Raw genomic sequence first — 24,243 nt, forward strand, 5'->3', positions numbered from 1 at the left:
TTGGTGGTATGCGGGCTTCTCACTGTTGTGGCCTCTCCCATCGCGGAGCACAGGCTCCAGACGCGCAGGCCCAGCGGCCATGGCTCACAGGCCCAGCCGCTCCGTGGCATGTGGGATCTTCCCAGACCGGGGCACGAACCTGTGTCCCCTGCATTGGCAGGCGGACTCTCAACCACTGTGCCACCATGGAAGCCCCCTGAGAGAACTGATTTTTATCACATCCTTACCAACATTGGCTATTATTAATCAATCTTTTAAATTTTTGCAGGTCTAGTAGGCCAAAACTTTTTTTGTCCTTTCATTTAGTATTAAAAATATAAAACCCTAAGGTTTAATTATTCCAAAATAAAAATTATACACTTGTGTTATCTGCTTTAAAATAACATTAGTGATCAACTTACAGACTAGAGGGCTCCTATAAACAGCTCTGGTTCTTATATTTGATATCTGGGTATCAGTGGCCCACGCAAAGCTGTGTTGTGGGCAAGTTTTATGAGTCAATGTTCATGTTATTTATGAAGCTTTACTGACTTCATTGCTAATAGCCATAGAACAGAATTCCTTTTATTTTTTTTATTTATTTTTTATTTATTTTTATTTTTTATTTTTTTGCAGTATGTGGGCCTCTCACCGCCGTGGCCTCTCCCGTTGCGGAGCACAGGCTCCGGACGCGCAGGCTCAGCGGCCATGGCTCACGGGCCCAGCTGTTCCGCGGCATGTGGGATCCTCCCGGACTGGGGCACGAACCCATGTCCCCTGCATTGGCAGGCATACTCTCAACCACTGCGCCACCATGGAAGCCCAGAATTCCTTTTATTTTTAATGAGATGATCTAAATCAAATATTAAAAAGTTGTTTTATTCAGAGAACTCAGCCCTGATGTTAAGTGCTAATGTTGTCCTGTTGACCTTAATCAGATTTTTTTTATCCTCCGTAAGATCAGGAAAAAAAGGTTCAAGTAAAGCCTTGTTCTAACTTTCTAATACGAAATTTTCATATCTAGGGTACCTCAAACTCCAGTGCAAACTTTACTTTTCCTGGTTATCCTGTTCATGTGCCAGCAGGTGTGACACTACAGACGGCATCTGGTAAGAGTATAGTTTAAAAATATTTTGTTTTTAGCTTTGGTACTAACTTCTGGATATTAACTTTCATGATTTAAATAAACTGTATACCAAAAGTTATTGAAGTTATAGGAACTTTTAATAAAACTTATTTGAAAATAGTAATAAACGGTAGTTTTTATTGTTATAGAAGCGGTCTACCACGAAATACACTAAGCCTGTCTACTAAGGCAGGTACTAAGCTTGTCCTATATTTCACTTCCAATTCTCATCCCAACATTGTATAAGATGCTTTATAATAGGTTTTCTCTAATTCAAGTCAGTTACCTGAATTTTGACACATATGTGTCCCGGCTAGCTTTAATCAAGAAAAACTAAAGATTAGATTTATCAACCTTTGCCTCCTTTCTTATTGGAGATTGTATAAGAATATTTGAAAAATTTGGAGATTAACCTCTGCTTTTCAAAGAACTGTTTCTTGATTTGAAAGAGAATCATATCTATATTTTGGGTTGTTACAGAGTTTAAGCAAGCACCTGACTCAATGCTCAAAAAATAAATTTCTTCTTTCTTCTGGTTAGTATTATTTTAAAGGAAAGAGGGGGAAATTTGATAACTTTTGAAATTATTAAACCCTTTTTGGATATCCTTGTCTTATAGTTGTTATATGGTATCTTACATCTTAACTATGTGAAATACATTCTCCATGGTTAGGTTTCTTAAAATCCCAATTTGGGTTGTTAACACTGTAATTTATTAAACAATGGGAGAGGTTCATGGAATAAATATTGGTAGCTTGTATGTGTCTCAAAATGTGCCATATAAGCAATAGTGGGAAAAGGCTAGAGTTAAAGCAAGATATATTTAATTTTAAAAAATAAGAGTAATGCATATTTATTATAGAAAACACAAAAAATATGAAAAATAAAAGAAAAACTCCTAGAGGTAACCACTATTAACATATTGATGTATTTCCTCCCAGCCTCCTGTGCATGAGATTTTTTTTTAGGAAATTTAAAGCAAATTAGGATTCTGTTATACTTACAGTTTTGTTTTCTTCTTTTTAAGGTTACCTTTATAAAGTTAATGTACCAATTATGGTGCCACAGACTTCTGGAAGAGCAAGTATTCTTCAGCATCCATTTCAGCAAGTATTTCAGCAGCTTGGGCAGCCTTCAATAATACAGACCAGTATTCCACAATTAAACCCATGCTGTCTTCAAGCAACTACTGAAAAATCACAGAGAATGGAAACTGTGCTCCAACAACCTGTAGTTCTTCGTTCTGGGACAGTGGATAGGAAACATTTAGATAATGCTACTGGTGATATTCTTATACATCCTGGAAATGAGCATAAAATCATGTCTGAAGCTTTACTGAGTCAGCCGGAAAACTCTCAGTATATCAGCCTTTCAGGTGTTGTATTTCCTCCACAGGTCTCTCAAATGGATTCTAATGTGGAGCCAGTGCTCAGTGTTTCAGCTAGCATGACTCAAAATCTGCATGGTGGGCCCCTGTCCACAGGCCCTCAGGGGGCTCAGCACCAGAACATGCCTGATGTTCAGCTTCGTGTTCTTAAAAATAGGATGTGCGGATGTGATTTTGTAAAGCAGCCAAGAAATACAGAGGAGCCCAGCAGCCTACCTGTCTCAGAGAAGGTAGTTCTATGTTCAGTTTAATGGAATTGGGAGATAAACAGTAGCCAGTGATTAGATGTCCTGAGTGTTTTTTTTTTAAACTGTAAGGTTACTCAAAAGCATGTTTTGTTTTTTCCTTTAGAAGATTGTTTCTTTATTATTTTTAGTATAACTATCAGTTTTTAAAAGTATTCATGCTCAGCATTTCTAAACTTTTAGTTTCAATTAATGAATTAGAATATTTCTTTAAAGAAAATGCATTTGTTTTAAGGTAATCCATTTACCTCTCCCGTACATTGTGAGAATTGTTTTTTGTCTGCAGATAAAATTTAAGATTCAGAAATGCATCCTAGTAATTAAATGAGTGTTTTGAGGTAATTCATTGTCATACTTAATATACAAAAGAGGTTCAAAGTATTTTTTTTCTTGCTCTACCTAATTTTCCTAAACTCCCATATTAAAGTTTTCTCTACATGAGGAATTATCTTGCTAGTAGATACTTTGTTTCTCCGTTTGCTAAAATACTAGTTAATTTAATTTCTTTTGGAATTCAAACCACTAAAAAATAGCTCCTAATTAGCCTTCCATATTAAAAATAGGTTTACATTATTAATTTCCAAGGAATTCATAGTGATGGCAGAAAGATTCATGGAGAATTTCACATGGTAAAATTTTAAAAATCTTGCATTATCTTTTTACAAATGTAAAATTATGTCTTACAGCTAACTCTGTTTATACAATTTAGCAACATATGACAAATAAAGGTTTGTGTCTCTAGCTAATGGTTTAGTTGTCCTTTAGAACCGCTGTACAAATCTGTAGCAATGTAGTAGTTAAGTGTCACCTTAACATTTTTCTAGATAGAACGGGAAGGTACAGGGTACAGTGAAGGATAGTGAACAAAGAATATGTCTTCTCAGAAACCATTTGACTTGTTTTAGAATATTTCAATGTTTGATGAAGCCTGTTCAGAATCTTTTAGCAAGTCTGTTTTTGGTTTAGTTTGGTATAATGTATTAAGGTTAAAATGTTTATTGAGTGTTCATTATATTTTTCACATAATATATAAAATTAAGAAATGGAGGATAAACTCATAATTATGAAACATTTGGTTTTGAGGGAAAATAACTGTAAAATAAATGTTTGTTTTTATCACTTGTAATATACCTTTTAGAGGCATTTTTCTCCTGGACTCTGTGCGAACGTTGAAGATTTCTGGTGTGATGATTCAAGGACTTATTCTACTTACTTATTAGATGTCACATTGTACTTTGTTCTGATACGGGGAAGTAGATAGTTAAGGGAGATGAAGGATTGTTTAGGGGGTAGTGGTCAAGAGTTTAAGCTTTAAAGCCACAATAGGTTCAAATTCTAGATTTACCACTTACAAGCAAGCTAGGTAATGTTGCTCTCTGAAATTCAGTCATAAGTCTGTAAACTGGGCATAAAACCAAGCTCATAATTTTTAGAATTATCAGAGATGTATATAGAGTTTTTAATAGTTTCTGTCACCATAATAAGCTTTAGATTAGTGCTATTATGCTTTATGGGCATGTGATATATTAGATAACTTTTCATATAACTTGTTGCTTGGTTTTAAAATCTATATTTAAAACACAAACATCCAAACATTCAAAAGAATTTAATTTATAACATTTTAAAAAACTTACTGTAGGTTATCTTAAAATAGTAATCTGGTAAAGTTTATGCTGATTTAATTTTCAGAAAATTTTATAAATAGCTCTCTATAAGTAGCTTTTCATAAATTCTTATTGCTTAAAGCAAGTTACAATTAGCCCTGCTTATTTACTTTTCCTGTGTAGACTGCCAGAGATCTTAAGTTTTTATGTAGGTTTAGCATTATTACTGTTTCATAAAATATATTCCTGACAATTTTTGACGTGTTCCTATTTTAAAGTGCATATTAGTATGTTAAGTTTTTCCTCAGTGTAGGAATTCTGTTTGCTAATCTTATAATGCTATAGAAAATTAGAAACTCAGGTCTTCATTGGAACTCCAAAAAGTAGGAGTAGGAGAGAAATGGGTATGGTGGTGTATCTTCTCCAGCTCCTTTTTATTTCTTGCCGGCTCTCCCCACCATCTTCATTGCCCTCTCTCCCAAATATTATCATTTCTGCTACCTTCTCTTTTAGTTATTTACCTTTCTGCTTGCTTCCTCTTATCTCCTTTGTGAGCTCCTCTTTATCTGACCTTGCTGTTTCCTAAGGTTCTATCCTCAGCCCATTTCTCTTCTTACTTCATGTTTTCCCTGGGCAATCTCATGCATTATCATGGTTTTTAACTATGACCTGGTTGTTGATGACTGCATTTTCAGCCCAGTTATTCCCTTGAGCTTCATTCTCATGTCTGTTTCCTTTCTAGACAGCTCTCCCTGAATGTTATAAGTCGTTGTTTCCTCATCAGAGATACTGCATAGTACCACTGCCCACCTGGTCTCCCAAGCTAAGGACTACAGTGACTTTTTGGCCCCCTTTCCCCCCTCATCCTCCTTATATCATGTGCTTTTGAGAACTATTTTTATTTATTTATTTTAGGCAACACCACGTGGCATGTGGGATCCCAGTTCCCCAACCAGGGATCGAACCTGTGCCCCCTACACTGGGAGTGCAGAGTCTTAACCACTGGACTGCCAGGGAAGTCCTTTAAAAATTATTTTAAAAATTGTAAAAAAATAAAAAATAAAAAAACTTGTAAAGTATATACAGTGGACCCTTGAGCAGTGCAAGGGTTAGGGACACTGAGCTCCATGCAGTCAAAAATCCGCATCTAGGGCTTCCCTGGTGGCGCAGTTGTTGGGAGTCCGCCTGCCGATGCAGGGGACGCGGGTTCGTGCCCTGGTCCGGGAGGATCCCACATTCCGTGGAGCGGCTGGGCCCGTGAGCCATGGCCGCTGGGCCTGCGTGTCCGGAGCCTGTGCTCCACAATGGGAGAGGCCACAACAGTGAGAGGCCCGTGTACCGCAAAAAAAAAAAAAAAAAAAAAAATCTGCATCTAACTTTATAGTTAACCCTCTGTATCCATGATTCCGCATCCACGGATTCAACCAATCACAGACCTTGTAGTATGTATTTATTGAAAACAATCCACATATAAATGGACCTGCACATTTCAAACCCATGTTGTTCAAGGGACCTCAGTATAACTTAAAATTTACCATTTTAACTATTTTTAGGTGTACAGTTCAATGGCATTAAGCATGTTCACATTATTGTGCAGCCATCACTACCATCCATCTCTAGAACTTTCTAATCACCCCAAACTGAAATTCTGTACCCATTAAACAATAACTCCCCATTATCCCCTCTATTCAACTCCTGGTAACTTCTACTTTTTGTTTCTATAAATTTGACTACTACTAGGTACCTCATGAGTGGTATCATACAATATTTGTACTTTTGTGACTGGCTTATTTTGCTTAGCACATTTTCAAGGGTCATTCATGTAGCATATATGGGAATTTCATTCCTTTTAAAGGCTGAATCATATAATTTTTGGCAACTTTTAAAACCAAATATTTCTGGAATCTTTTTCCTCTTCTCCATCCCTACTGCCATTGCCCTAATTGTCTCTCAATTGGGACAATATAGTTTCTAACTAATTTATTAGCCTGTAGTCTCTGCTGGTTCTTACTCCACTCCTTCCAATCCATCCATCCAAGAGGTTAAAGGCTTCAGGGATCAGAAATGTTTTGAATTCCTTCTCTATCCCTTAATAACTACATGACTTGGGCAAGCTACTATTTCCTCGTTTGTAAAATAAAGATAATAGTAGCTACCATAGAATTGTGGTGGTGGGAGGATTATGTGAGATAATCAGTGTGAAGTGCTCAGCAGTATACTGCCTAGCATATGCTAAGAGCTCAGTGAGTATTAGCTATGACCTCTGCTCCTCATGGCTACCATAGATTTACTCAGCATGCAGCCTGCTTAACATGTCACTGACTGCCCATCAGCTACAGGATAAAATTTAAGCTCCTTGTAAAAAAAAAATTAATAAACAGAAATCTCAATTAAATAGAGTTGGGACACCTGAGGGGGGCACAATTCTCACGCCCTGTGACAATAGCAGAGCCCAACTCGAAGACCCCGCTTCTATCCTGACAACAACTTAGCCAATGAAGAGCTGTGGACTCTGTTTACTGTAGCCCTCCCAACTTCCTTTTCTTCTCTATATAAGCTTTCCTCCTTTGAGGGGACTTGCATGTGGCTCGCCATGTTTGCACACCCCAAATTTCTGCTGATCCTGAATAAACCTATCTTTGCCTGAGAAATATCTGGCAGTCTGTTTTTTTTTAGGTCAGTATTCTTAATGTGGCATACGAGGACCTCCATGTTCTTTTTTGGCCAGAGTTTCTTACTTGCTCTTTACTTCATGCCTACTACTTTATTGGTAACAACAAACTGTGAGCAATGATCTGTGTTAACTGCAAGAAAGGATGGTGGCAGAAAAGCCAGGCACAAAGCAGAGGGGATAACAAAAGCAAAGAGAGGCAGGAAACAACAAAGTTAATTCCTACTTACCCATTTATTACTTCCTCCAGAAATCTTACTTAATACCTTTCTATCTACCCTCTCCCCTTTCATTATTAGGTTGGATGTATCTTTTCTGTGTTATCATAGCATCTACATATGTATGTGTCATAATGTGGTTAAGAGATGCATTAAAATGTCCTGTGTGCATTGAGAGGTACATTTTATTAATCTTTGTGTACCCAACACCTAAGAATACACACACACACACACACACACATTCATGTGTACTAGAATATAAGCTTTAAAAGAAGAGGATCTATGACTAGTTTACTTGGCTCAGTAGTTCTCAACTCTGGCTAAATATTAGAATTATTGGGGCATTAAAAAAATGTTCAAGTCTGCCCCAAGGGATATGGATCTAATTGGTCTGGAGTGGGGTCCGCTTACAATTGTTGGAGTTTTCTGAGGTGATTGTAATACATAGTTAAGATTAAGAACCACTGATCTAGCTCAATATCAATTTATGAATGAAAAATGGATGGAGTGAGGGGATTAGAGAATATATAACTTTAAGAGCTTTTATTTTCTAATCCAATCTGATACTCTTCTAAAAGATAAAATATAATACCAATAGTTATTTGAATTCATGATTCAGTTAATTGAGCACATATTTTTTTGAGTCACTGTATGCTACTTCTAAATGAATATCTCTAAATCAGATTTTTAAACCAGGTATGTGACATTTTTATTTCTTTAGAGGAAAAAAGCCAATTTAACAAGATACATGACATTTTTATTTCTTTAGAGGAAAAAAGCCAATTTAACAAGATACTTTTTTTTCGTATTTGTCAGAATATGTTGAGGTATATTTCATCCCAAATAAGAGTAGAGTGGCATGGGATGCTACTGTACATGGTTAGGTAATATATAATCATTATTGCCTTTATGTTGTGGGAGATAGCTGGATTAAATTTCTGTTAAGAATTAAAGATGTACCCTTCCATTATGATTATAGGCAACTGAATTTCACATAGTTTAATTTGAAAATGTGAAGAGAGAATATGTTATAGCTTAGGCTTCTCCTGTTTTATCTTTATTCCTACATATGCGTATGAGGTTGTATCAGTCCTTACCAACCATTAGAAAAATATGGTCCTTTCATTAGGGGAAAGCTTAAGTTGAAAAGGTTGGAAGCTGTATTTGGCAAATAAAGCTTTATCTTGAAGCGTCCTATGCATTTGCTCATTGTACTGCCCAGCCACAGAAGCTGTATGCAATTGAAAAGACCTTGGTGAAGCTGAGAATCTTGGAAATCATTGAGCTGGTTTGTTTAGAGCAGAGAAAGAAAACTAAAGCAGTGCTTCTGTCGGATGACGTCATCTGCACTAGAACTGTTGACATTTCTTCACGTTCAGCCAGAACTCATAGAAGAATCAGCAGTGACTTTTCTTAACATTAAGCAGGATAAAAATACTAGTGCTTCTCAGGGCAGCTGACATCTGATTTTAATCATCTTTGCACATTGGCACAGTAGAAAATTCCTATGTTGTGAGACCTTTTTTTGAAACTGGAAACTGACATCTTTGTAATAATGAAGTTTTTATAGATTAACAGAATTTGGTACTCTCTGTACTGATGGTGACCCTGAGATGCTTGGCAACACATGGTTTTGCTGCTTCAGTGGAGAGAGCATTTCAATGTCTGTTTCAGCACATGGCATACCTTAGTGCTGAGACTCAGCCAATAATTCTAAAAGTTTTGTCGGCTGCCGTGACACTCAAGTGCCTTAGAATTTAATTGAATTATTAAATTTTCCAATTTAATGATTTAAATTGATTTAATGATTTCCAACTTAATTTCCATTCATTATCTTTTCCAAGACATCTGTCAAAAAGTGTGGGGAAAATGTTCTATTATTTTTTATGCAAATTTTTTATGGCTTTTCAAAGGACAGTACTTGAAGCCCTTAATTGATCCTTGGGGAGGCATTAACTATTGTTGAGAGACAGTGGAAACCTCCTAATAACAGTTTGACTTGGAGGAGTTCATTGATCTATGTAGTGGATGTTTGCCATATGAAAGGCTTAAATCTTTCTATTCATGGGCCTTCAGTATCAATTATGGATGTTGCTGCAAAACTGCCTGCTATTTTGGTTAAACTACCACCTTGGAAAAGGAGATTGGAGTCAGATAAGCATATGAACTTTCTCATGCTTGGTGGAAGTGCTTCTGAAGAAAGAAGTTGAGAATGACGAAACACTTTTGCAGTTATTGATATTAAATTTGGATTTGTAATCTTACTCCTTTCCCAGAATAAAGAGGACCTCACTGATATAGGTAAAATAAGATGATGCTACGTGAATTCAATTACAAGAGTCCTGGAATCTTTAATATTCCTTAATAAGCTTATACTAATCTGGTAAAGTACCATGGGAGCGCTGATTCATTTTGTAACAAAAGATCTTGCGGTTTAAGGTTTTCAGTACTTGTTGCTATTAACATGAAAAGCCAATTCCAACATGTGATTTAGGCCCAGGACTAACCTTACCATAATTTACTTTTCACACAATCAGATTTATTGGGGTAGTATCTACATACAGTAAAGTTCACCTTTATTTAGGTATACAGTTTTTAGATGTACATATGAATTTTGACAAAACACTTGGAGTTATATAGCCAGTATCACAGTTGAGATACAGAACATTTCCATCACCCCAAAGAGAGGTCCCTTAGGCCCCTGTGTAGCCAATACCCTCCCTCCACATCTGGTCCCTGGCACTCACTGATGTGTTTTCTTTTGGTATAGGCTTGCCTTTTTCAGAATGTCAAACAAATGGAATCATGCATTATGTAACTTTAATATGATATATTCGCAGTTCATGTTTTTGCATATATTAGTATATTCCATTGTGCCACAGTTTGTTTATCCATTCACCATTTGGACATTTGGATGTTTCCAATTTGGGCATTTGTGAATGAGTCCCCTAAAAACATTCATGTGTGGGTTTGTGGGTTTCCTCCCTTCCTTTCTCTCTCCCTCCCTCCCTTCCTTCCTTTTTTTTGTGGACTTAGGTTTTCTTTACTTTTGAGTAAATACCTAGGAGTGGGATTTCTAGGTAGGTTTTCTTTACTTTTGAGTAAATACCTAGGAGTGGGATTTCTAGGTCATATGATACCTGTATGCTTATAAGAAACTGCCAAACTCATTTCCAAAGTGTCTGTATTCCCACCAGCAATGTATGGTGGAATGCAAATTTCTGCTACCAATGGGTAAGAGTTGTAGTTGCTTCATGTCCTTGCTATTTAACGCTCCCTTTAGGAGAGGAGAAGTTTGTGATTTTGATGAAGTCTAATTTATTCTTTTTTCCTTTTGATTTCTGCTAATGTGTCTTATCTAACCAAAGGTTGTGAAGATCATCGAATGCTTCTAAAAACTTTATGGATTTTACATTTAGGACTGTGATCCGTTTTTGACTTAATTTTTGTGTGTAGTGCAAGGTTAGGGTTTAGGTTTTTTTTTTTTGCATATGGATGTTCAGTTGTTTTAGCATTATTTGTTAAAAAGACTACCCTGTCTCCATTGAGTTGCCTAAATCACATTGAGTGTTTAAAGCACGTTCACCTTTAATGAAAATCAGTCATCATATGTGTGTTGGTTTATTTCTGGACTTCCACTCTGTTTCATTAATTCATGTGTCTATCTTTTCATTAGCACCACACTGTCTTGATTATGTCAGCTTTGTAGTAAGTCTGGACATCAGAGAGTATGAGTTTCTTAACTTTATTCTTTTTCAAAGTTATTTTGGTTATTCTAATTCTTTGCTTTTCCATATAAATGTTAGAATGAGCTTGTCATTTTTTACAAAAAAAGCTGCTGGGATTCTGATATGGGTTTTGTTGGATCTGTAGATCAACAAGGGGAGAATTGACATCTTCACAATGAGTGTTCCAATTTATTGCTACATTTTTTATTTAGGTCTTTGACTTTTAAAGTTTTATAGTTCTCAACATACATATATTGCACATATTCTATTTTTATCTAAGTGTTTCATGGTTTTGGGTGCTGTCATAAATAATAATACACACCATAAAGCACAACGTTATTTATATTTTAAGCTTCATTTGCATTAATTTTAAAAATATTATTTTCAAAGATAGGATTATTGAGGAAAAAAGCTAAAAATTTCTGTGGTTCTTCAAGTACATTGCCACAATAGTTTCAAGAGGTTGTGCAATTTTTCCTGCCACAAGCACTCTTTATCAGTTTTACCACATACTTGACAGTTTACACCATTGATTTTGTCTACTGTAAAAATTTACCTTTTAACCAGTTTTTACTGTACAGTTCAGTGGCATTAGGTGCAGTCACATTCTTGTGCAACAGTCCTCACCATCCATCTCTGGAACATTTTTTATTTTCCCAAATTGAAATTCTGTACCCATTGAACAATAACTCCCCATTTGTATCTTCCCCCAGCCCCTGGCAGCTACCATTCTACTTTGTCTCTTATGAATTTGACTATAGGTATCTCAAAGCAGGAGGTCAAATAGTATTTGTCCTTTTGTGTCCCTTTTCACTTAGCATAATGTCTCGTGTTCATCCATGTTGTAGCATATATTAGAATTTTCTTCCTTTTTATGCTTAAATAACATTCCATTGTGTATATATACTATATTTTGTTAATTCATTCATCCATCCATGAACACTTGGATTGCTTATACCTTTTGACAGTTGTGTCTAATGCTACTATGAACTTGGGTATACAAATGTCTCCTTGATTCCCTGCTTTCAAATATATAGCCAGATATGGTGCTGGGTCATATGACAATTCTGTTTATAATTTTTTAAGGAACTACTGTAGTGTTCCGTAGCAGCTGCACCATTTTACATTCCCACCAGCAGTGCACAGTTTCTCCACATTCTCACCAACACTTATTTTCTGTTTTTTTTTTTCTTTGATAATAGCCATCCTAATGGGTATGAGGTGGTATCTTATTGTGGTTTGGATTTGCATTTCCCTAATGATTAGTGATACTGAACATCTTTTCATGTGCTTACTGCCATTTGTATATTTTCTTTGGAGAAATGTCTAAGTTCTTTGCGCATTTTTAAATCAAGTTTTTCGTTTCGTTGTTGAGTGTAGGCGTTTTAAAATATATTCTGGATATTAACTCATCAGATATATGATTTGCAAATATTTTTCTCCCATTTTGTGGGTTACCTTTTCACTTTGTTGATAGTGTCCTTTGATGCACAAAGGTTTTAATTTTGATGAAGTCCATTTTATCTTTTTTTTTTTTTGCCTATGCTTTTGGTATCATATCTAAGAAATTATTCCCAAATTCAGTGTCATGAAGATTCTCCTCTATGATTTTTTTCCTAAGAGTTTTGTAGTTTTAGCTCTTATGTTTAACTTTTTAATCCATTTTGAGTTAATTTTTGTATATGGTGTAAGGTAGGGGACCAACTTCATTCTTTTGCATGTGGATATCTAGTTTTCTTAGCATTTGTTGAAAAGATTGTCCTTTCCCTGTTGAGTGGTCTTGTCACTTTTGTAGAAGATCATTTGACCATATATGTGAGAGTTTGTGTCTGGTCTCTCTGTTCTATTGGTCTTTTGTCTGTCTTTATGCAAATACACTGTTTTGACTACTGTAGTTTTGTAGCAAGCTTTGAAATCAGGATGAATGGGACCTCCAACTTGTGTTTTCTTTTTTAAGATTGTTTTGGTTATTCAGGGTCCCTTGAGATTCCATATGAATTTCAAGATGCTTTACTATTCCATTCGTACCAAAAATGTCATTTGGATTTTGATAGGGATTGCAGTGAATCTTAGTTGTCTTTGGGTAGTATCAACATTTTAATAATAATAACTCTTCTAATCCATAAACATGGAATGTCTTCCCATTTATTTGTATCACTTTTAACTCCTTTTGGCAATGTTTTGTAGTTTTTAGTGAACAAGTCTTTTTCCTCCTTGGTTATGTTTACTCCTAAGTATTCTATTTGGTGGTTTTGTAAATGGAATTGCTTTCTTAACTTTGTTTTCAGGTTGTTAATTGTTAGTGTATAGAAATGCAACTGATTTTTGTATGTTGTTTTGTATTTTGTACATTTTGCTGAATTCATTAGTTCTAACATTTGTGTGTGTGTGTGGAATTTTGGGGGTTTTGTACATAGAACGTTATGTCATCTGCAAACAGAGCCAGTTTTACTACTTCCTTTTTAATTCGGATGCCTTTTATTTCTTTATCTTGCTTAATTGCCCTAGCTAGGACATCTAGTACTATGTTGAATAGAACTGGCAAGAGTGGGCATCCATGCCTTGTTCCTGATTTTAGAGGAAAAGCTTTCAGTTTTCACCATTGAATATGCTGTTAGCTGAGAGTTTCTCATAGGTCAATTTTATTATGTTGAGGTAATTTCTTTCTATTCCTGGTTTGTTTGTTTTTATTTTTAAATCATGAAAGGGTGTTGAATTTTGTCAAATGCTTTTTTTGCATTAGTTTAGGTGATTGTCTTTTTTTCCCCTCTTCAATGTGTTAATGTGTTGTATTACATTGATTTTTCATATGTTGACCCACTTTTGCATTTCAGGAATAAATGCTGTTGAATTCTGTTAGTATTTTGTTGAGGATTTTTTTTTGTTTGTTTTTTGGCCATGTTGTGTGGCTTGTGGGATCTTAGTTCCCTGACCAGGGACTGAACCTGGGCCCTCACAGTGAGAGTGCAAAGTCTTAGCCACTGGACTGCCAGATAATTCCCTTGTTGAGGATTTTTGAGGATTGGTGTTAATTCTTCTTTGACTGTTTGGTAGAATTCTTTAGTGAAGCCGTCTGGTCCTGGGCATTTCTTTGTTGAGAGGTTTTTGATGACTAATTGAATCTCATTACTGGTTATAAGTCTATTAATATTTTCTCTTTCTTCATGATTCAGCCTTGGTAGGTTTTGTGTTTTTAGGAATTAGTTCATTTCATCTAGGTTATCCAATTTGTTGACATACAGTTAGTCTTATAATTCTTTTTATTCCTGTTAAATCACTAGTAAAGTTTCTTTATTTCTGATTTTAGTTATTTGAGTCTTCTCTCTTTTTTTCTTCATCAATCTAGCCAAAGGTTTTTAAATTTTCTTGATCTTTTTTGGTTTTGTTTAGTTTCTCTATTGTTTTTCTATTCTTTACTTTATCTCTGCCCTAATTGCTATTATTTCCTTCCTTCTACTAGCTTTGGCTTTATTTGTTCTTCTTCTAGTTCCTTAAGGTTGTTAATTTGAGATCTTTCTCCTTTTTTAATATGAGCATTTACAGCTATAAATTTCTCTCTTAGCACTTCTTTTGCAGAATCCCGTATGTTTTGGTTTGCTGTGTTTTCATTTGTCTCGAGATTTTTTTTTATCTTTTGGCAAAAGATGTTGGTTTTTTTTTGTTTCATCTTTGCCCCATTGATTTTTTTTTTTTTTTTTTTGAGACTGTTGTTTAACCTCTACGTCTTGTGGATTTTCCAGTTTTCCTTCTGCTGTTAATTTCTGGTTTCATTCCATTATGATCAGAAAAGACACTTTGTATGATTTCAGTCCTTTTAAATACTAAGATTTGTTTTGTGGCCTAATTTATGGCCTATCCTGGAGAACGTTCTGTGTGTACTTGAGAAAAATGTGTATCCTGCTATTTTGCATGTTTTGTATATGTTTGTTAGGTACAGTTAGTCTGTCATGCTCAAGTTCTTTATTTCCTTATTGATATTGTGTCTGGTGGTTCTGTTTATTATTGAAAGTGGAGCATTAAAGTTTCCTACTATTACTGCAGAGCTGTTTCTCCCTTTTTGTTGCATATATTTAGGAGCTCTGATGTTTGGTGCATATATATTTGTAATTGTTATATCTTCTTGGTGAATTAATTCTTTTATCATTATGTAATTTTTTTTTTGTTTCTTGTAACAGTGTTTGAATTAAAGTCTATTTTGTCTGTTATTAGCATAGTTTCCACAACTCTTGTGGTTACTATTTGCATGGAATATCTTTTTCCATCATTTTACTTTCAACCTTGTGTGTCCTTAGACCTAAGGTAACTCTTTGGTAGACAGCATGTAACTGGATACTGTTTATCCATTTTGCCAGTCTGTCGCTTTTGGTTGGGGAGTTTAATCCATTTACATTTAAAGTAATTACTAATAGGGGAGAGGTTACTCTTGCTATTTTGTTTTCTGTGTGTCTTATAGCTTTCTTGTCCCTTATTTTCTCCCTTATTTCCTCCCTTATTACATTCTTTTGTGTGTAGTTTTTTTGTAATGACACATTTTGATTGTTTTCTCATTTCCTTTTGTGTGTTCTCTATAGGTATTTTCTTTGTGGTTATCATGGAGATTATTTATAGCATCTTAAAGTTGTAATAATCTATTTTGAACTGATACCAACTCACCTTTAATTTCATATAAAAACTCTGCTTCTTTTCAGCTCTACCTTCCCCCACTTTATATTACTGTTGTCCCAAATTATGTCTTTATATATTGTGTACTCCTTGATGTAGATTTATAATTATAGTTTTTTAATCCTCTTATCTCTTAAATCTCATAGAGGACTAAAAAGTACAGTTAACAAACCAAAATTATGATAATACTGGTTTTTATATTTGTCATTGTATTTATCTTTACCAGAGAACTTTATATATTTGTGTGGCTTCAGATTACTGTCTAGCTTCCTTTCATGCCGATTTAAAGGACTCCCTTTAGTATTTATTTTAGGGTAGACCTAGTAGTAATAAACTCCTTCAGCTTTTATCTCGAAATGCCTTATTTGCAGGACAGTTTCCCAGATATAGAATTCCTAGTTTAGTCTTTTCTTTCAGCACTTTATTATTTTTTCTTTTTCTTTGGCCACACCACATGGCACGTGAGATCCTAGTTCCCTGACCAGGGATCGAACCCATGCCCCCTGCATTGGAAGTGTGGAATCTTAACCACTGGACCACCAGGGAAGTCCCTCAGCACTTTAAATATATGTCATACCACTGCCTTTTTGTTTTCAAAGTTTCTGGTGAGAAATCTGCTTGTTATCTTACCAAGGATCCCTTGTATGTGATTAGTTGCTTTTCTCTTGCTGCTTTAAATACTGCTGTTATTTAATTTCAGTTTCCAATTGTTTATTGCTACTATACAGCCATACAATTTTTGTAAATTGCCTTACATCAGTCTGAATGTTTATGTAACCCCCAAATTAATATGTTGAAATACTAACCCCCAAAAGGTGATGGTAATTAGGAGGTGGGGCCTTTGGGAGGCGATTAGGTCATGAGGATGGAGTCTTCAATAATTGGGATTGGTTACCTTATAAGAGACCCCACAGGGTTCCCTAGCCCCTCTGCCATATGAGGACACAGTGAGAAGCCATCGTCTGTGAACCAGAAAGTGGGCTCTACCAGATACCAAATCTGGTGCCTTGATCTTGGGCTTCTCAGCCTCCAGAATTGTGAAAAATAAATTTCCATTGTTAATAAGCTACCTAGTTTATGGTATTTTGTTATAGCAGCCCAAATGATCTAAAACAGTTTCCTTATCCTTTTAATGTTTTGGGGATCTATGGTGACACCCTATCCTTAATTAGTAATATTGTTTCCTTTCTCTTTTTGTTAGTCTGGCTACGTTTTTTCATTTTTATTCATCTTTTCAAGGAATGAACTTTTGGTCTAATTAATTGACTTTTTCTGTTCTCAGTTTCATGTATTTTTCTTTTTATCTTTATTTCCTTATTTGCTATGAGCTTACTTTGGTCTTCTCTTTTTTAGTTTCTTAAGGTGGAGTTTTAGGCCACTGATTGAGACTTGCTTCTTTTCTTATATAGTCATTTAATGCTATAAATTCCCTCCAGGCACTGCTTTAGCTACATCTCAGGTTTTGAAATGTAATGTTTTTGTTTGCATTCAATTAAAATTATGTTTTAATTTCCCTTGTGACTTCTTCTTTGACCCATGCGTATTTAAAAATGTGTTGTTTAATTTGTAAATATTTGAGGATTTTCCAGATTTTTCTGTTACTGATTTCTGGTTTAATTCCTTTGTGCTAAGAGAACATACTTTGTATGTGTTAAATTTGCCAAGATTTGTTTTATGATCCAGAATATGGTCCATCTTGGTGAACATTCTGTGTGCTCTTGAAAAGAATATGCATTTGGCTATTTTGGGGTGGAGTATTCTATAAATGCCAATTAGGTTATGTTGGTTGATTGTGTTGTTCAGTTCTTCTGCATTCCTACTGAATTTCAGTCTGCTTTTTTTATTGATTAGTAAGAAGAAGAATGTTGAATTCTCCAACTATGTTTGTGAATTTGTCTCTTAATCTTTTCAATTCTGTCAGTTTTGATTTATATTTGTCCTTTTGTATTTGGCGTATTCTAGTTAGTATAATCCTTTATATTTTTTATTTATCCATTGAGCATGATGTCACTTGTCCTTTCTACTTCATTGAATTATTGTTTAAAATAAAATAGTTAAAACCTAAGAGGTAGATAAATTTAAGATAGTATGTATAAAAACTGGTAAATATTATCTGTAAACAGTCAACTGATTTGCTGTCTGTGTATGACCGTAAGTGGGTTTACTTTATTTACAATTTAAAAGTTATTCCCATCTTATATAGAAATGCTAGGGGTGTTCTAAAATTCAAAATTAGGGAATATCATCTGACAGGGAAGAAATATGTTTTCAGAGGCCACTTGTGAACTGTTTAAGTAATTTTATATTTTGTGTGATCCAATGTTTTATACACCTTGTTTGACAGGAAAAAACTTTATTGCATTTATTTCTCTTTTTAGGATTCTAATTCTCAGATGGATTTAAGCCTTCAGGTAACTGATGATGATATTAATGAGATAATTCAAATAGATGGAACTGGAGATACATCTTCCAGTGATGAAATAGGAAGTACAAGAGATGTAGATGAGAACAAATTTCTAGGAATTACTGATGCAGGAGACCTGAAGGTACTTGAAGAAGCCAGCAGTATATCAAATGAAGATTCAATGGCCAACAGTAGTGATAATGAAGACCCTCAAGTAGACCTTGTGGAAGAGGTAAGGATTATTTTTGAGATGAAACTTTTAAAAATTTATAGCATTTGTACTTTAATATACTTTGGAACCAAGAGGAATAACAATTAAGGTTAATCCTGTCTTTTGTCTTTAAAATGAGACTTATTTGTATCTAGTATTTAAACTTTTAATCTTAAACTGTAATTTAACTCAGTAATACTAAGTATTTAGGAATCAGCTACTATATTTGTTGGTCTGAACTAGTGGTAGTGAGAGGTTTAAGGGATGGGAGTGGAGGTAAAGAAGGCAGCCAGGGTAGAAGCATATCATATCTGCTCTAATCCTAATAAATGCCGTGAAATCTTTGTGGAATGTGATAATTAAGAAGCATGTAAGTGGTATGTATTAACTATCGTATATGGTGCCGTACATATGTGCCAGGTACCATACTAAATCTTACTGCCTTTTGTTATTTAACATTACCACTGCCTTATGGGTTTTATGAGTCTTATTACTGTCCTCATTTTGCAGATGAGAAAACTGAGATACAAGGAGTTTTAGTAACTTGACAAAGGTCAGTCTTGTGGTTATTGAGTGACTAAGTTGGGATTCAAACTCAGGCTGTTTGACTTTTAAATACAGTACTATTCTGTGTCCTTGGAGGGAGAGAATATGTCCCTCTGTCTTTAAAAAATTCAAAGCATCATGAAATTCATTAATGTGAGTATCTTTCATCTTTAGGACCCTTTAAATTCTGAGGATGATGTTAGTGAGCAGGATGTGCCGGACCTGTTTGACACAGATAATGTAATTGTCTGTCAGTATGAAAAGGTACTGTATTCACCTTTTAGACTTTGGGTTTATTAATTGCATTTATAGTAGAAAATAATCCAAATAATGGGAAATGTGATGATCAGTTACTGTTCAGTTAAATTAATCTCAAAATAGCTAATTAATTCTATAAATTTGGGAGGGTATTTTGGGTCTAACACTGTGCTGTGTGGTCTTGGTGATACCAAAGAAGTGATAGGCCTTGTCTTATGGAGATGACAGTCTTATTGAAGCAAGGTGTTTCTGTATGGAATAATAGAATGGCATACAATAAGATAGTAGGTAAATCAGAAGCTAAAATATGTGACAGGTAAATACTAAAATACATGGCATATAAATCAAATGCTAAGATGAGTGGCATGTAAATCAAATGCTACAATAAGTGGCACAGGCAGTAAGTCCTAAAAGGGGCTAGGAAATGCAAGAAATCGTTTGTAGTTGGAGTTCTCCACAAATCCTTCATGGGTGATGTGGGGCTTTGAAATAGGTCTTGAATGATTTGTAGGATATAGATAAGTGTGGAGAGTAGGCATTCAGAGTAGAGTAGCCTGATAAAAGGCAGAGAAATGAATGCATGTAGAATTTATAAGGGACAGTGAAGAGACAGCTCTGCCTTGAATGAGGTGTTTTCCTTTTGAATGTGTTAGGAAATGAGGCTGGGTGGTGGACAGAGGTAGGAGCAGATTGGAAAATCCAGAATCCTGGTAGGGGAAGTTCAAACTTGATTTGATGGACATTAACCTTTTGAGGATCATATTGCGAAAATTGTGATTGGGTTTAAAAACTGGCATTGTTTGCTAATTTGGAAGAGGCAAATAGTAAGAAGAACAGGGATAGTACATAAAGTAACAGAGCCCAGACTAAGGATGGCAGCATAGAACATGGAAGAGTTAGAGATTATGGTGGAAGAATCATTGGACTTCCAATACTATGTTGAAGAGAAGTGGTGAGAGTGGGCATTCTTGTCTTGTTCCAGATTTTAGTGGGAAGGCTTTTAGCTTTTCACCTTTGAGTATTATATTGGCTGTGGGTTTGTCATAAATTGCTTTTAGTATGTTGAGATATGTTCCCTCTATACCACTTTCCTGAGGGTTTTTATCATGAATGGGTGTTGAATTTTACCAGATGCTTTTTCTGCATCTATTGAGGTGATCATGTGGTTTTTGTCCTTTTTTTTTTGTTGATGGGGTGTATCACATTGATTGATTTGTGAATGTTGTGACCTTGTGACCCTGGCATGAATCCAGCTTGGTCATGGTATGTGACCTTTTTTATGTGTTGTTGGATTCAGTTTGCTAATATTTTGTTGAGAATTTTTGCATCTGTATTCATCAAAGATACTGGCCTGTAATTTTCTTTTTTGGTAGTTGTCTTTTTCTGGTTTTGGTATCAGGGTGATGGTGGCTTCATGAAATTTTTTTGGGAGAGTTCCTTCTTCTTTAATCTTTTGGAAGAGTTTGAGAAGGATTGGTGTAAGTTCTTCTTTGTATGTTTCGTAGAATATACACTGAGGAAAAGACAGTCTCTTCAGCAGGTGGCGTTGGGAAAGTTGGACAGCCACATGTAAGTCAATGAAGTTAGAACACACCCTCACACCATACACAAAAATAAACTCAAAATGGCTCAAAGGCCTAAATATAGGACAAGACACCATAAAACTTCTAGAAGAGAACATAGGCAAAACATTCTCTGACATAAATTGTACCAATGTTTTCTTAGGTCAGTCTCCCAAGGCAATAGAAATAAAAGCAAAAATAAACAGGTGGGACCTAATCAAACTTACAAGCTTTTGCACAGCAAAGAAAACCATAAATAAAATGAAAAGATAAACAAAAAGGTCCTACTGTATAGCACAGGGAACTATATTCAATATCCTGTGATAAACCATAAAACTTCTAGAAGAGAACATAGGCAAAACATTTCTCTGACATAAATTGTACCAATGTTTTCTTAGGTCAGTCTCCCAAGGCAATAGAAATAAAAGCAAAAATAAACAGGTGGGACCTAATCAAACTTACAAGCTTTTGCACAGCAAAGAAAACCATAAATAAAATGAAAAGATAAACAAAAAGGTCCTACTGTATAGCACAGGGAAATATATTCAATATCCTGTGATAAACCATAATGGAAAAGAATTAAAAAAAAAGAATGTCTATATGTGTATAACTGAGTCACTTTGCTGTACAGCAGAGATTGGCACAACATTGTAAGTCAACTATACTTCAATTTAAAAAAATAAAATGAAGTAAAAAAAAATAAACGAAAAGACAACCTACAGACTGGGAGAAGATATTTGCAAATGATGTGACTGACGAGGGCTTAATTTCCAAAGTATACAAACAGTTCATACAACTCAACAACAAAAAAACAAGCCAATCCAAAAGTGAGCAGAAGACCTAAATAGACACTTCTCCAAAGAAGATATGCAGATGGCCAATAGACATGTGAAAAGATGCTCAACATTGCTAACTATTAGAGAAATGCAAATTAAAACTACAGTGAGGTACCACCTCACACCAATCAGAATAGCCATCATTAAAAAGTCTACAAATAACAAATGCTGGAGAAGGTGTGGAGAAAAGGGAACCCTCCTACACTGTTGGTGGGAATGTAAATTGGTGCAGCCACTATGGAAAACAGTATGGAAGTTACTCAAAAAACTACAAATAAAGTTGCCATATGATCCAGTAATCCCACTCCTGGGCATATACCCAAACAAAACTATAATTCAAAAAGATACATGCACCTCTCCACCATGTTCATAGCAGCACTATTTACCATTGCCAAGACATGGAAACAACCTAAATGTCCATCGACAGATGAATGGATAAAGAAGATGTGGTATATATATACAGTGGAATATTACTCAGCCATAAAAAAGAATGAAATAATGCCATTTGCAGCAACATGGATGGACCTAGAGATTATCATACTAAGTGAAGTAAGTCAGAAAGAGAAAGAAATACCATATGATATTACTTATATGTGGAATCTAAAATATGACACAAATCAATATATCTGTGAAACGAAAATAGACTCATAGTTACAGAGAACAGACTTGTGGTTGACAAGGGGGAGGGGGAGTAGGGGAGGGAAGGATTGGGAGTTTGTGATTATATATATAATATAATATATTATATTGATCCTGTTGTATAGCACAGGGAGCCATATTCAATAGCCTGTGACAAACCATAATGGAAAAGAATATGAAAAAGAATATGTGTGTGTGTGTGTGTGTGTGTGTGTGTGTGTATAACTGAGTCACTTTGCTATACAGAAGAAATGAACACAACATTGTAAATCAACTATACTTCAATAAAATTAAAAAAGTATCACTGGTACTTGGTGATTAGTTGGTCATGAGAGAATGATTGACAAGGGAGAGTTAAAGGTGTCTATCAGGTTTCAAGCCTAAAAATTAGGTTAGTAGCAATTGAACTTTAGCAACTAAAATATAATACAGCTTAAATTTGTTCTTAAACACTATAACTGTGATTATGTAGTAGAATGGTCAGTTTTGCGTTCTTAACTTATTCATGTTTACATTTTTTAGCAGCTTTGAGATATAATTCACATACTATACAGTTCACCTATTTAAAGTGTACAATTCAGTGGTTTTAGTATGTTTATGGATATGTGTAACCATTAACACAGTCAATTTTAGAAAATTTTTATCACCTCAGAAAGAAAGCCCATACCCTTTAGTTCTTACTCCCATATTGCCCCCTTTCTCCCATCCCCAGTAGTAAGGAACTACTAATGTACTTTCCATCATTGTAGATTTCCCTATTCTGGAGTTTCATATGAAAGGAATCTCATAATATGTGGTATTTTATGACTGGTTTCATTTATTTCACACAGTGTTTCAAGATTCATCCATATTATAGCTTGTAACAGTTCTTCATTCCTTTTTATTGATGAATACTAGTCCATTGAATGGATATACCACATTTTGTTTATCCATTCATCTGTTGAGTGATATTTGAGTTGTTTCCACCTTTTGACTATTATGAAGAATTCTGCTATAAATATTCATGTACAAGTTTTTTGTGAATATATATTTTCATTTCTCTTGGTAAATACCTAGGAGTGGAATTCCTGGGTCATATGGTAATAATGTGAGGCACTACCAGACTGTTTTTCAAGGTGGCTGTACCATTTTTCATTCCCATCAGCAGTGTATGATGGTTTAGATTGCTTTACATTCTCACTAACACTTGTTATCTGACTTTTTGATTCTAGCCATCCTAGTGGGTGTGAAGTGGTATCTCGTGGTTTTGATTCGCATTTCCCTGATGACTAATGCATATTTACATCTTTGACTTGTTTTCAGGAACAATTTCAATATACTCAGGGGAGATGGAGGATGGTACTTTGAATTGCTGTAAAAAATGAATCCTTTTCTCTAAAACTAAGATAATTTTCTCTCCTATAACATTTTGTATAGATAGAAAATGGCAATTTAGATGCTGGTAAACATAAGCATAAGAAGGAATAGGTAATAGAACAGGGACTGGTCTTGGTTTGAAAGTTCTTTTAGTTTCTTATAAACAGTGTATTGTGTTCTATAAACAGTGTATTGCACTGTATAGACACTAGATTATATATGCATTCCATAGAGTCACAAATAATTTTCTAGACTATAATGGATATAGTATTTTTTGTGGTACTGCATTGTGGGAAATAGCTTGTAATTAATTAACTTTGAATTAATAGAATATAGTATTTTAGTGATGTTAAGGAGGAGTAGGTTGCAGTTTTGGATGTGATGTCCAGGGGAGGCCTTACTGAGAACGTGATTGGGTAAAGATCAAAAGGAGGTAAGAGAGGGGACTTCCTTGGTGGCGCAGTGGTTAAGACTCCATGCTCCCAGTGCAGGGGGCCTGGGTTTGATCCCTGGTCAGGGAACTAGATCCCACATGCATGCCGCAACTAAGAGTTCACATGCCACAACTAAGGAGCTGGCGAGGTGCAACTAATGAGCCCGCCTGCCACAACTAATACCTGGTGCAACCAAATAAATAAATTTTAAAAATGTTTTTAAAAAAAGGAGGTAAGAGAATGAACCATGAGGATATTTGGATGTAATCATTTCAGACAGAGGGAACAGTAAATAATACATAAGTCCTGAGGTAGACGAATACCTGTGTGTTCAGGGAACAATAAGGAGAGCAGAGCAGTAAGTGAGGGGAAGAGCG

The 24,243-nt window shown here is 35.2% G+C and overlaps 1 protein-coding gene across 1 annotated transcript in view; it reads left to right on the forward strand.

The window, feature by feature from the left end:
• GTF2A1L (general transcription factor IIA subunit 1 like) overlaps positions 1-24,243 on the forward strand; it is a 58,204-nt gene that overhangs the window by 31,262 nt on the left and 2,699 nt on the right. The window contains 4 exon segments of the mRNA XM_007472262.1: positions 1,004-1,088; positions 2,133-2,722; positions 17,999-18,256; positions 18,956-19,045. Of these exon segments, the coding sequence (XP_007472324.1) occupies positions 1,004-1,088; positions 2,133-2,722; positions 17,999-18,256; positions 18,956-19,045 (1,023 nt within the window).

The sequence above is a fragment of the Lipotes vexillifer genome, unplaced genomic scaffold, assembly GCF_000442215.2.
Source record: "Lipotes vexillifer unplaced genomic scaffold, Lipotes_vexillifer_v1.1 scaffold666, whole genome shotgun sequence".
NCBI lineage: Eukaryota > Metazoa > Chordata > Mammalia > Artiodactyla > Lipotidae > Lipotes > Lipotes vexillifer.